Source organism: Astyanax mexicanus, chromosome 4 (assembly GCF_023375975.1).
Source record: "Astyanax mexicanus isolate ESR-SI-001 chromosome 4, AstMex3_surface, whole genome shotgun sequence".
NCBI classification, from domain to species: Eukaryota; Metazoa; Chordata; class Actinopteri; order Characiformes; family Acestrorhamphidae; genus Astyanax; species Astyanax mexicanus.
Genome location: NC_064411.1, coordinates 55,925,115 through 55,937,640, shown reverse-complemented (window position 1 = coordinate 55,937,640; position 12,526 = coordinate 55,925,115). Strand labels below are relative to the sequence as shown.

Sequence of the window (12,526 nt, the reverse complement as noted above, 5' to 3'; positions counted from 1 at the left end):
GATTACTTTGAATATTTTTGGCAGTACAGTGTCCAGTATGTGGTGAACTGTGAACAGCATATTTTTCCTATTAGTCACTGGTGCTCCCTTATTTTTTAACCCAAACACCATATCCCTTTAGGGGGAAAATGTTATTTTGAAACCTTTCTTGGCCTTATTTACTATATTTGCACTAAATCTGGCTTAATTCTGGCCTCTGTTTAGTCAGAATCCCACAAAATATTTTGATATGCAGAGGCATTTAGAGGTCCTTTTACTGGAACTAATGATCCCCCCTCTACCAAACTTCAAACAGTTGATACAATGCAGTCAGACCATGCAGGTACCGTTCTCCTGGCAAATGCCTGATCCAGAAATCCAAAGTCCATTGGATTACCAGATGGAGATGCTTGGTTCTTTACTCCAATGGTTCAATGGTGACATGCTTTACATCACTGCGTTCAACACGTTGCATTAGGCTTTATGTTGTAAGTCTTGGAAACCACTCTCAGTTGGCTCTGGAAAATTTAGTTGTGAGGAAATCACAATTCTCTCACTAATGTTTGAAAAAGATGTCTGTATTCCTAGCTGCTGCTTTTACCTGTCACCTGTCGACATGAAAATGATTGGAATCTGAGTTGGAAGAGTGATTTGAAATACTTTGAATACTTTTGGCAGTACAGTGTACAGTATGTGGTGAACTGTGAACAGCTGGTGCTCACTTTTTTACTAAAAAATCATATTAATTAGGGAAAAAATGCTTTTTTGAAACCTTTCTTGGCCTTACTTACTATATTTGCACTAAATCTTGCTTAAAAAGCTTAAAAAGCTTTTATATTGGCGTGCTCCCTGCTGTATGAGCATTAGCAATGCTACATCAACAAAGCTCTACCAATACCACTTTTTTTACAGTCACTTCAATCTAATTTTCCCATTTTTGAACCCGCTCCCACAAGGTAGGATGGTATCTGATACTGCTATACTCATAGGGGTGAAAGCGAAACCATTTCATGTCACAACTGTAACTAAATAAACCTAAATAATAATATAGACATGCTTCACTCACTTTCAGCCATTCTTCATCTCCTCCTGCAGGCAAATAATAATTGCCCTCTCTTCATCAATCATCCTCAGAGCTCCTCTGTTTTGGCGTAGTCCTGCAGCCTGAGCGTTTCTGAAGGAGGCAAGGTGGCCTTCTTTCTTTCCAAAGGCGATATAAATCAGAAAGCTTGGGCACGTGGTTTTTTCTCGTTCATACGCTGCAATGAGTCAATAAACATCTGCAATGCCGAGAGCTCTTATCAGCCACGCTGCATCTCTGCGGTTTGGGAGAACCCTCCTCTGAGGCCCGGGACCCCACCGCGCTTCCTTTACACAGGCTAATCTAACCAAGTCAAGAATGCTTTTGACAGGGTTTACCTAAAGGCTGTTTATCCAACGGATCGCCGCTGTTTTTAACACTGTAGCTTTGTCCGCAGGCATGTCGACACCGGCCGCAGCGCGAGATTACACTGCTTTTTCTGTCTCTGTGGGCAGAAACGATAAGCACGATTTCCGAAGGCATTGTGCCCGTGATTTATGAGACACCTTCGGATGCATGTGTACGTGTCGCCCGCATGTAGACCTCCCTCCTGACGGGAGTTTGGGGAGGACACCTTATTTTCTTTTAGAAAACTTTCTAAACTTTCTATTTTCTATTTGAGAACTCGTTCTAAAATAGAGCAGCTGTTGCTGCGTTCGTCGAGTGCCAAGTGCCAATAGCGCACAGCAGAGGCGTTGCCTGGGTATGTTAAGATCAGGGGCTCAGTCCAGGTAATTTTATATATATATATATATATATATATAGTAACACTTCCTACTAGCTCACCGGGCACCGAAAATTGGCTGTTTGGCTGTTTCTCCTAAAAGGAGGAACTTTATCCTTAAAGTGGCTGAGCTAAAAGCGAAACGATTCGGGGCTACTGGAAAATTATTCGGGGCTAAGCCCCGTAAGCCCAGGCCAGGCGACGCCCCTGGCACACAATCTATATGAATGAATCAATAAATTAAGTTCAAATTATATAAATAGCACCTTTCTAGAAAAACAACGAGGCTTTAAAATTTACACGTTTTACACAAAACCATTCATACTCCACACACCGGTGAGAAGCAGCAGCCAATAGCGAACAGCGTACTCTCAACCAGAAACCACCATCCACCTGGAGGACTGCATCAAGCACTACAGCATTTACCCAGGACTGAGTGCCAATCCATATCTGGGCACACAGTCATACATACCCTACACACACGAACTATATTATATTGGTGGTGTCAAGCTTTGAACTTAGCAATAGTGACATCGTGTTTGCATTGCTAAATAAAATAGCTATTATTTCACATATTTTTTGTTAAAAATTCCAGATTTACAAGCATTAAAACAGACTAAAAAGTGTTGTGTTCTCTCTGAACAGGAGGAAGATGGTGGAGAAAAGTTTGGGCCAGACGAAGAGTCTCCACCATGCTGTCCAAAACCAATGATGCCCCCTGTCAAAGGAGAAACTGGAAGGTTGGTACAGAGAAAAATTATACGGCTTATTTTACACAATTTATCTCTGCATCTTTTTTTGTTATATCAGACATTTCTCATTTTCTGCAAATAAATGCTCTAAATGACCATTTTTTATTTGGAATTTTGGAGGAATGTTGTTCCTAAGTTTATAGAATAAAAGAACAATGTTCATTCCTTTTTTCAGAGCTGTAAAGTACATTTTTCGAGATTTATGATAGCAAATAACCTTTAAGGAACTGCCTGTAAATGTTGAGACAGTGTTTCACCTCCACTTCTCTTTTAAAATGGATATTATAAAACCAGAGGTGTTTTTTCTTTATAATTCAAAGACCTCTTGCAGCAACTATGTTTTTACTATGTCTACTTTTTGCAGTAACACTTGCTAACGTTGACTATTGGTAGCTTAGCTTGTTAGTTCTTCATATTTGGACACTGAATCCAATTCCGTTCCTAAACTTTGTGACCAATTAATTACAAGAAAACAATAAAAGAAAATGGTACAGAAAATGAAATAATCACTAATGAACTTGTACATTGTTTCTGCAGATGGTAGTGTGGGTGCTGGTATCTCTACTGCCCCTAGTGGTTGGAGACAGACCTGGCTTTAGAGTAGATTCGGAGGATCCAGTGGGTTTAGTCAGTGTTATGCTGGATGAGCAACCTTTTGATACCCTACCCCAAGAAGAAGAAGAGATGGGAGATGGGGAGAACCATTTTCCATGGCAGAGCATATTTGGTAAGAAGTCATTCTTCATCAACCGGAGTCATTTAACTTTCTTGCAGTTGAAGATGCAATGTTGTAACATCATGCAACATCAGCCTACCTTTTTAAAAAGTAATATATCTATTGGGCCACTACTGCCACATTTGTAAGATTTGGCTCCTGAAACATTGTATTTTGCATAGATTTACATAATTAGATCAATAATTGGAAATCAATGAAGAACTCCATTGTACACATGTAAAATGAACTTTAGATGTATTAAAAAGTGATAAAACTTACCATTGTCAGACTTCATTAGCAAAAAAAAAAAACAGCTGAAGTATGTGACCAATAGACCTTAAAATGAGATTTTATTTGAAATAGTTCAAGTCATTCACAGTGGAAGCCATTAGAGGAATTACAGTATTACAATCAGTTAAATTCCCTTCTTTCTCCAGTTTGGCGGTATGAGAAATATGCATACCGGATCTACAGGGGTTGGACAATGAAACTGAAACACCTGTCATTTTAGTGTGGGAGGTTTCATGGCTAAATTGGAGCAGCCTGGTGGCCAATCTTCATTAATTGCACATTATTGCACCAGTAAGAGCAGAGTGTGAAGGTTCAATTATCAGGGTAAGAGCACAGTTCTGCTCTAAATATTACAATGCACACAACATTATGGGAGACATACCAGAGTTCAAAAGAGGACAAATTGTTGGTGCACGTCTTGCTGGAGCATCTGTGACCAAGACAGCAAGTCTTTGTGATGCATCAAGAGCCACGGTATCCAGGGTAATGTCAGCATACCACCAAGAAGGACCAACCACATCCAACAGGATTAACTGTGGACGCTGTAAGAGGAAGCTGTCTGAAAGGGATTGTATCCAAAACACATAAAACCACGGCTGATCAAATCACGCAGAATTCAATGTGCACCTCAACTCTCCTGTTTCCACCAGAACTGTCCGTCACCACAATGTTTCAGTTTCATTGTCCAACCCCTGTAATTTCCCCATATGAACCAGTATACCTCCCAGCACTAGTTTGACCTACAGTAAATTGACTTTCTTTCTCTCGTGTTGCTTTCAGAGCCTTCTGTTTTCGTAGAGGAGGAGCGGTTGGCTCGGTGGGAGCGCTCACCCCGTTCCTCGGAGGCTTCAGACGCCCAGTCGAAGGGATCACGCAAGAAAAAGAAGAAGAAGAAGAAAGAGAAAGGCGAGAAGAAGCAAGGCCAAAGTAGCCGGGACTGCCGGCTGGAGAGGCGGGAGATGCGGGTGAGGGACTTGGGCATGGGCCACGACTCGGACGAAATCATCCTCTTCAAGTTCTGCGTGGGCTCATGTCAAAGCTTCCGGGGGAATTACGACCTGGCGTTACGGGCACTGCTGAACAACGGCAGCCTGCCCAAGAGAACCGCTCGGAAGATCAGCGCCCAGCCATGCTGTCGGCCTTCGGGCTACGAGCCAGTCTCTTTTATGGACGCCTCCACCACCTGGAGGACCATCGAGAAGGTCTCGGCCTCTGCTTGTGAATGCGTTGGCTGATAGACGTGGAGGAATCGGTCTCTTCTAGAGGCAGCGAGGCACTGAGGCAAAAATGAGGCAATGTAGAAGCGAAGGAACCCAAGCCTTCAGAGACACACCAGGTGAATACCAGGCGAACGCCAGGTTAGGAAGTGGGATACGTACAGTACCTGTACCTGTGGAAGGATACACCATGTCCTTATAACTCTAACCTAAGTGGACTGGTTGGACTGCGTAGTGGATAACACTGTTGCCTCACACCTGACGGTCATGGATTTGTTCTCCTTCAATCAGGAACAGATTAAAGGGGGTTACGCCAACATCTGGCAGTGGAAAATAAATAAATACCTAAATACTAAATACGTATGTTCTTAAAAGCTATTGAGTGATTTAGGAGGGATATATGAGGGATATGGTTGAATCTCTGGAACATTCGCCATCGCCATAGAATTAATTACTCATTTTTTTTGTCCGATATTTCTTCTACGGTCGCCGAAGTGGATTGCGGCACTGAAGACGCAGGAGCTTAGTGGGATTGCGCCCCAATCTTGGTCAAATCTGAGCGAATTTTAAGTAAAGATTGTCGAATATAAAGAAGAGATGGATAGGGGTGTGACGAGATACTCATTTTACGAGACAAGATGAGATTTTTAAATATGTTAAAGAAAACTTTAAAAATTTAAAAATGACTTATTTTCAATAATTTTTGAAAAACTCAACAGACTGGTTTCTCTCACAAATTGAGTCTATAAAAAAATAGAAACAATATAAGTAGGTGTGTTTTTAGTGTGTTGACCTGTTTTACATCATTTTGAAGTGAATCTGCAGCTGCACAGATTAATGTCCATTGTGATAAATGGTGAGAAACAAACAGGAAACTAAATTAATAAAATACTGTATTTTAAATCCTAAAAAGGGGTCGCAAAGTAAGAAAGGTAAGAAAGATCCCAGAGAAGACTTCTCCACAGAAAGCGATGGCCTGAGGGAAGAGGGGAAAGAGGTTTTTGTGACAAAGCTTTCAACACAAACCAGCACTGTCAGTAACTATGACGCCATCGATGTAGCGTCCACAATGCATTTAGTCATTGTTCACGTTAGTGCTACGAAGAAACTGGATGCCGTGCATCTCTTTAGCATTTACTGTATGTATGCGTTAACAGGTTAAATATTTATTTTTGCAACTAAGTTATTTATTTATTCTTGTGTACAAATGTGTCTTTGAAACTTTTATATTTATTAATAATGTGTACAGTATGTTTAATGTTTAACGTGCTTCACCTCAGTTACATTTTTTACGAACAGCAAGGCCTTCAAAGTCAGTTTCAAACCAATCAAACCAACTAAAGCCCAATTCTTTTTTTTGTAATATTTTAAACTTCTACTCAGTGATAAAACTCCTGCATTCAGACTGCAATTGAAAAAACAGGAGGACCAGTGAGTTTTTAGGCTTTTTACTCGGTCACATGACATAGAGTTCAGTAGCTCCTCCATTTCCACTTGCTGTTGTGTTTTTAACATGGATCTCCGTGGAAACGCCCAAGCGCCCAAAGTGTAATTACGGTGTGCGGCAGTGGACAAATAGCTATTTTATTCAATGTAAGGAGACAAAACAGTTGATAATTTAGCCTGTAATTTTCTCAGAGGACGTCTGAGAAAACCACATACATGGTCGTTCTGGACAAGAATAAAATCACAGAGGAGAAAAACCTCCATAAAAGAGAAAATTACCCCAGAACCCCCTGAAAAACTAATCCTGTCCAGATACGGCTATAGATAAGGTTTTTATCAAATTTACGAGATTGAAATTGGTTTGGGATTCAGAATCCAGGTCTTATTTTTATAAAAGAATCATGAAAATCAGCAAAAACTGACCATGAGAGCCTTGCTGTTATGTACTCTCCACTTAAGAAAAGCTGCTCTTGAGGAAATACTCAACCATTCAAATGTACAACAGTAGTTATAACAGACGTTTCATAGGTTTCCACAGTATTTGCATCAAATTATTATTATTATTATTATTATTATTATTATTATCCTTTATTTTTGTACAACTGTGTTTATTGTATAGAAATAAAGCTTTTCTATGAAGATTGAATGAAGTGATGATTCCTTTATTCCACTTTTTCCTTCTCTATAAACATTTTTTGATGTATGAATTGATAAATGAACCGATACAATATATGAATTAATGAGTAACACTTTACACAGAGTGTTGATTAACTAACATAAATTAATGCATTGACTACCATGAATAAGACATGAGGAAATACATTAATAAATGCTGTAGTTCTGTGTTTACTTAACATTACCTAAGCATTGTTAATGTTATTTCATTTAACAAGTGAATCATTTTTTGAGATGAACAATAAATCATATACTTTATTATCATATATTTTATTAATGTTAGGTAAACAAGTAGACTTGTAGAACGTGTAGAAATTGAAAATATAAACCATGATTAACCAATAATACCTTTTTTAAGCATTATTCCCATTTGTTAAACATTACTAAGCACTAATAAAGCTCTGTTCAGTAAAATAAATATATACCTGATGTAAAGTGAATGTAAAATAATTCTAATCCACGTACAGATGTATTTTAAGTAAAAATGTAAAATACATAATATTACATTAGCTAACAGACATTAATAAATAAAATAAAAAACTGACTACCACTGCATAAGTGTTATCAAATATCAAATATATTTATAACTAATATTTAATTAATAAACCTTTAACACTTACTGTATGCATAACTGCAGCATATAAGCAAATAGAGCAAACAAAAAGAGCATTTGTTACTTGTTTATCTAACATTAATTAATAGTATTAATAAAGTGTATAATTTATTTATTTATTGTTCATCTTAACTTACTTACATTAATTAATGCTGTAGTTCCATGTTTAACTAACATTACCTAAGCATTGTTAATGTATTTATTACATCATGTCTTATTAATGGTAACTAATGTATTAATTTATGTTAAATGTAAATTTATGTAAATTGTTACCAATTAATGTAAAAGATAATGCAATATGATGTTCTGAAACTGCATGTCTTGTTGTAGTGTAATCGCGAGTGCTTCCGTTTTTGAGACTTTCACTCTACACGACTGATCAGGGGCCACAAATTACACGATTTCTTACTGTGGGAAATCGTCGAATCACCTCACAGCTCTCTAGAAACATGTTTCATCGCAAGAACACACCAGAACTAAACACATGAGAACTAGTGATGCCAAATCAGAGAATCTCTATAGTGGAGAATACGCACTTAAAGTGAGTCCATATGCGAGTCCAAAGTGCATATGAAGCAACTGATCAAAATCAGGGTTTATAAATGATCAGTCTGATCAGTTTTATACTGAAATATGTATTTATGTCCTCAATACACAACTATATCAAATGTTTCAGCACTGAACACATCATTTTTTATCATTTTAAACTCAAGTTAGAAGTTTTTTAAACATGATCTAACTGTATCTACACCAGGATCAGCTCACCAACCAACCAATCAGCTCACAGTAACAGTAATGCTTTACAATAGTGCTTTACAGTGTAAACCCTGTTTTTAATATTTTTAATGTAGAGTTTTAGCTTTTAGCTCCGATCACCCCCATTTATAGGACTCACTCATGGGCTACCTCTAGAGTTTAACAGTCATTTACTGATATAACAGGGGGACAGAAAGTGTGTTTTGGACCCGTGGTTCTTCTTTCTGTAATCTCATTGGCTGTATGTAGTTTAATTGTATTCAATTCAGTTTGTTTTAATTCGTTTTTAGAGTGGGTTTGCTAGTTTTTATTAGTTTTTACACATCAGATCAGAGAGATCAATCTGAGAAACACATCAACAAACCCAAAAACTCAATAAACTGTACAGGTTTCACTAATTTTCACCAAAATTATCCAATATGAGAGAGAGAGATTTATCAGTTCATCCTCCCGTGTGAGGTGTTAAGGTGTATGAGCTACTCACAGGTAAAGCTTCTCTCAGCTGCTTCTCAAATAGACTTATCTGCGTGGAGTTTATTCCACATACTGTATCTCCTGTTTTACTACAGGACACGTGCTTTTATCTCCCTCATGCTCATATTCTAATCCCATACAGAATTCTGCAGCTTCCTCAGGGTTTTCTGTCGTTATTTCCCGGCTAGCGCAAGCGGTATAAATAAGAACTAACGCCACGGACCGCGAGGTGCCAACACGCTGCCGCTGTTGTGCCGAATCCGACTCCCCGCAGAATTAAACTCCACTTCGCGAGCAGAATCGGCACAACACTGCCCGGCGTAAAACTGCGGGAGTGGAAACAGCGCTTATAAATAAATTAACAAACTCAAAAACAAAGTGTATTCTATCAGTAATTTGTTGTTTTAGTTAGTTTTATAAACTCTCAATACAGTTCCAGTTAGTTACCTTTTTTACTTTTAAGTAGCGTTTATTAGTTTTAGTTAACAAAAAAGAATACTTGGTTACTTGGCTATATTGTGATTATCACGCCAGAGCTTTATATAAAATAAAAATAGCATTAAAAAACAGACGCCTATGTCAAAAGACTATTTTCTAGAGCTGGTCGGGTTCGGGCAGAGAATCTAAGCTCTAATATTGATATATTGAAACCGAACCGAACCCTGGCCATACTGTACCGTTGCATCCCTATTCTGTTTCACCGGTCGGTGTGAAAACGCCCCAAAATCAAGTCTTAAAGAGAGTAAGACTGAGTCAATGCTGGGTCCAAATGCGAGTGAAGACCAAGTGAAGAACAACTCCAACATGGAGTCCCCCTGTCACTTTTATTGGGACGTACTCCAGGCCTGAAATGTTCAGTACCTGCGTCTTTCTCCACAAGACCTCCAAACAACCGCAGCTCAATCTCCAACTGCATCTGTTTCCAATAGCATGAATCTGCAGAGCTGAGGGAGAGACACCATCCAGGATTAATTAACCCCGAGCCGCCGGTGGCCCGGTGTGTGGGACCGGCTCATTAGGAGACATCCAGCAGATGGAAACAGTCTCTGAGAGCTGAAGAACCGCTGTAACGTTCAGTTGAAGAACTGAAGCTCCGGTCTGTAGGATGTAACTGGATAGCCCTATAGTTTCACAGTCTGCTCTCGTTTATTTCTATTGTCTCTGACTCGTCTCAGGTCTCAGTAGAGTCATTATCAGAAAACTGTGCCTTCTGGGGTCTCAAAACATGTGATTTAAGATTCTGAATTATTTTGGCTACACAAGACTACACAGTCCACTGATGCCCATCGGTGCTCCTGAGTATGGGGCCCGGGAGGAGCCGTGGATAAAAATAAATAATTAAATCGAACAAACAATATAAAGCAGTTTGTGCTCACGTTTTCTTTTATTCCAGTAAATGATTTATTTAATACAAGCGAACGATTTCTTTTATTCAAGCAAACGATTTCTTTAATTTAAGCAAATGTAGCCCTGGGCAAAAATATACCCTTTAATGTTTTTACTGTGTAAATCAGTTCTATTAGACACTGTCACTTTAAGAATCAGTAAGTTAGTTAGACTGCAACTTGTTCCTAATGTTTTGGAGAGCAGTCAGAGTTAACTATTGGATAAATACTGTGTCTGTCAAGATTCCTCTGTTCTGATTGGTGGGGGAGGGACTTGAGGGAGCAGGAGGGTAGTGTGCGGGAGAGAGATGCGAGAGAGCGCGGGAGACGAGGGAGAGGAGAGGGAACTAGTAGGAGAAGTACAAGAAAGTGGAGCAAAAAGTTATATTTTGAGTGTAACAACCCTTTATTTCAGTAATAAGGGTGAGACCAAGATATATTATCTCGGTTAAGCAGTGTTACGTGAGTTATAATTGTGTTTTGCACCGTGGTTAAGGACTGAAGCACTGTAGTTAGCTGCTCGAGTAAGCTAACTGGCTAATTATGCTAGTTCAGTGTGACGGAGCTAGCTAGCGCTCAGGACTGATTCACTCTGCGTGGTTCGGGCGGGAAGAAGACGCCATAGCCAAGGTCAGATAGACCCCCTGTGACCAGGTAAAGCAGTGTGGGTCCTCTGACGAAGATTTCTGCCTCCACCGTGCCTCTGATCCGCCTGGTTCTCCGTTCCTGTTCTTCTAAAGACTCCGAACTGTAAGCTAAACATCTCCCAAGTTGCTGAAGGGGCTAGCCGAGTAGCCACGCCGCACCCAAGCATCATACAGGCCTGCAACATTTGTTATTTTGGAGTGTGTGTGTGTGTGTGTGTGTGTGGGGCGCCCCTCACTAGATAAGTTTAATTCTCTATTTTGTGTATAATTCTGAGTTAATTCAGCAGAAAGTGTTAATTCTCTGAGTGAAATTGATAAAGTTAAGTCTTAGCTTAACTTCATTACAGTATACTTTCAAGAAAGCTACATTCCAGTTTTAAGGGGTGTTTATGAGCTGAAATAAGCTGCAATATTTCGTACAGTGAGAAGGTCAGAGCTCTGTTTTTTATTTAATTTGTCACCACCTTATTTCTTTACTGAAGACAATTTTATTTAAGGTTTAAGCACTTTATTTTGTGTATTTTGTGTTTGTTTTTCTAAAATTGTGAGTTGTGGGGTTTATTTAAATATAATATTGTATTTTATATATTTTACAGTAATATATAAACCCTAAAACATAACATTGAGATAATAAGAAATAATAAGAAATATACATCTATAAAGCTAATTCATAAAACCCTAAAAGTTGTGTCTGGTTTAATTCATTTATCTTTAACTATTCATTAATAATACAAGTTGGATATTTTATTTTGTGTTTAAAATCTGAACACTAATTCTTAACATCGAACCCTAGCCTCACCCGCTATAGATATATAGAGAAGTATCACCAGATAGTGGGCACGAGTGCTACATAAAATGGAGGCACCGCTGGGATGGTTAAAATAAGTTTGTAGTATAAGATCTCAAAATCCCAAAGAACTAAGTTATTAAAAAGGAATTACTGTAAGGTGATATTGTAAAATAGTGATATAAAATAGTTTAGTAAAACCAGACACACTAGTTTCATTTAAGCTTTAAAGTTTCTTCTAAAACAGTCCATAAACAGTATTTGAAATATTTCATTTGAGTTCTGAACCTTTATCGCAGCTAGTCAGATTTAAAATAATTTAAAAACAATCTGAATATTTACAGTCTGACAAAGTTAGTCACAACCCAGAGCATGGCACAACTTCACCATTGGTGTAAAGGGGAAGGCATCAACCCTGAAAATGCCTTGTTGGTGAAAGACATTCCTGACGACATCGAAGTCAGCTTCATTGAAGAAACCCTCGAGTCTGTAAAAACACTTGGACGAGTCAGAGTGCGAGGCAGGATGTATGATCCCCAGCTTGAGAGTTTAACAGTCCTGTGTGAATGTCGTGAAAAAGTGAATGTCAAGAGACTACCACTAGATGTGCTGCCTTCAGGCACTGATAGGCCTTGGAGATTGGTTGGAGCCTCAGCAGAGTGCACAACTGAGCGAGACAAGCCAGATAGGAACCCTGTTTTGAGCCAAGCAGAACTAACGCAGACATGTACACCTGATGCCATCATTCGAGCAGTTGGAGAATTGATGGACAAGCAAGGCAGATTCTCAGGTGAGAGCAGTGCATATAGGAGATTACGTACGTTCTCTGGAGTCATGCCTACTCCACTTGGTGAAGAGCAGCTGGACAGCTGGTTAGAGCAAGCCCGTCTTATGGTTGACACCTGTGAAAGACCAGATAAAGAGAAACGAATGCGAATTTTGGAGAGCCTGAAAGGTCCAGCATCTGAAATTGCGCAGGCTGTT

At 39.0% G+C, this 12,526-nt stretch overlaps 2 protein-coding genes across 2 annotated transcripts in view; one reads left to right on the top strand and one right to left on the bottom strand.

Annotated features, from left to right (window-relative positions):
* LOC103034300 (artemin) overlaps positions 1-6,772 on the top strand; it is a 40,737-nt gene extending 33,965 nt beyond the window's left edge. Inside the window, exons 2-4 of the mRNA XM_022666720.2 lie at positions 2,430-2,524; positions 3,074-3,263; positions 4,323-6,772. Of these exons, the coding sequence (XP_022522441.1) occupies positions 2,430-2,524; positions 3,074-3,263; positions 4,323-4,777 (740 nt within the window). The 3' untranslated portion in view covers positions 4,778-6,772. The remainder of the gene's footprint in view (positions 1-2,429; positions 2,525-3,073; positions 3,264-4,322) is intronic.
* The window catches only part of LOC111188238 (gastrula zinc finger protein XlCGF49.1), a 61,379-nt gene continuing 52,597 nt past the window's right edge, over positions 3,745-12,526 (bottom strand). Inside the window, exon 3 of the transcript XR_007438573.1 lies at positions 3,745-4,169. The gene's annotated coding sequence lies outside the window, so the exon portion shown is untranslated. The remainder of the gene's footprint in view (positions 4,170-12,526) is intronic.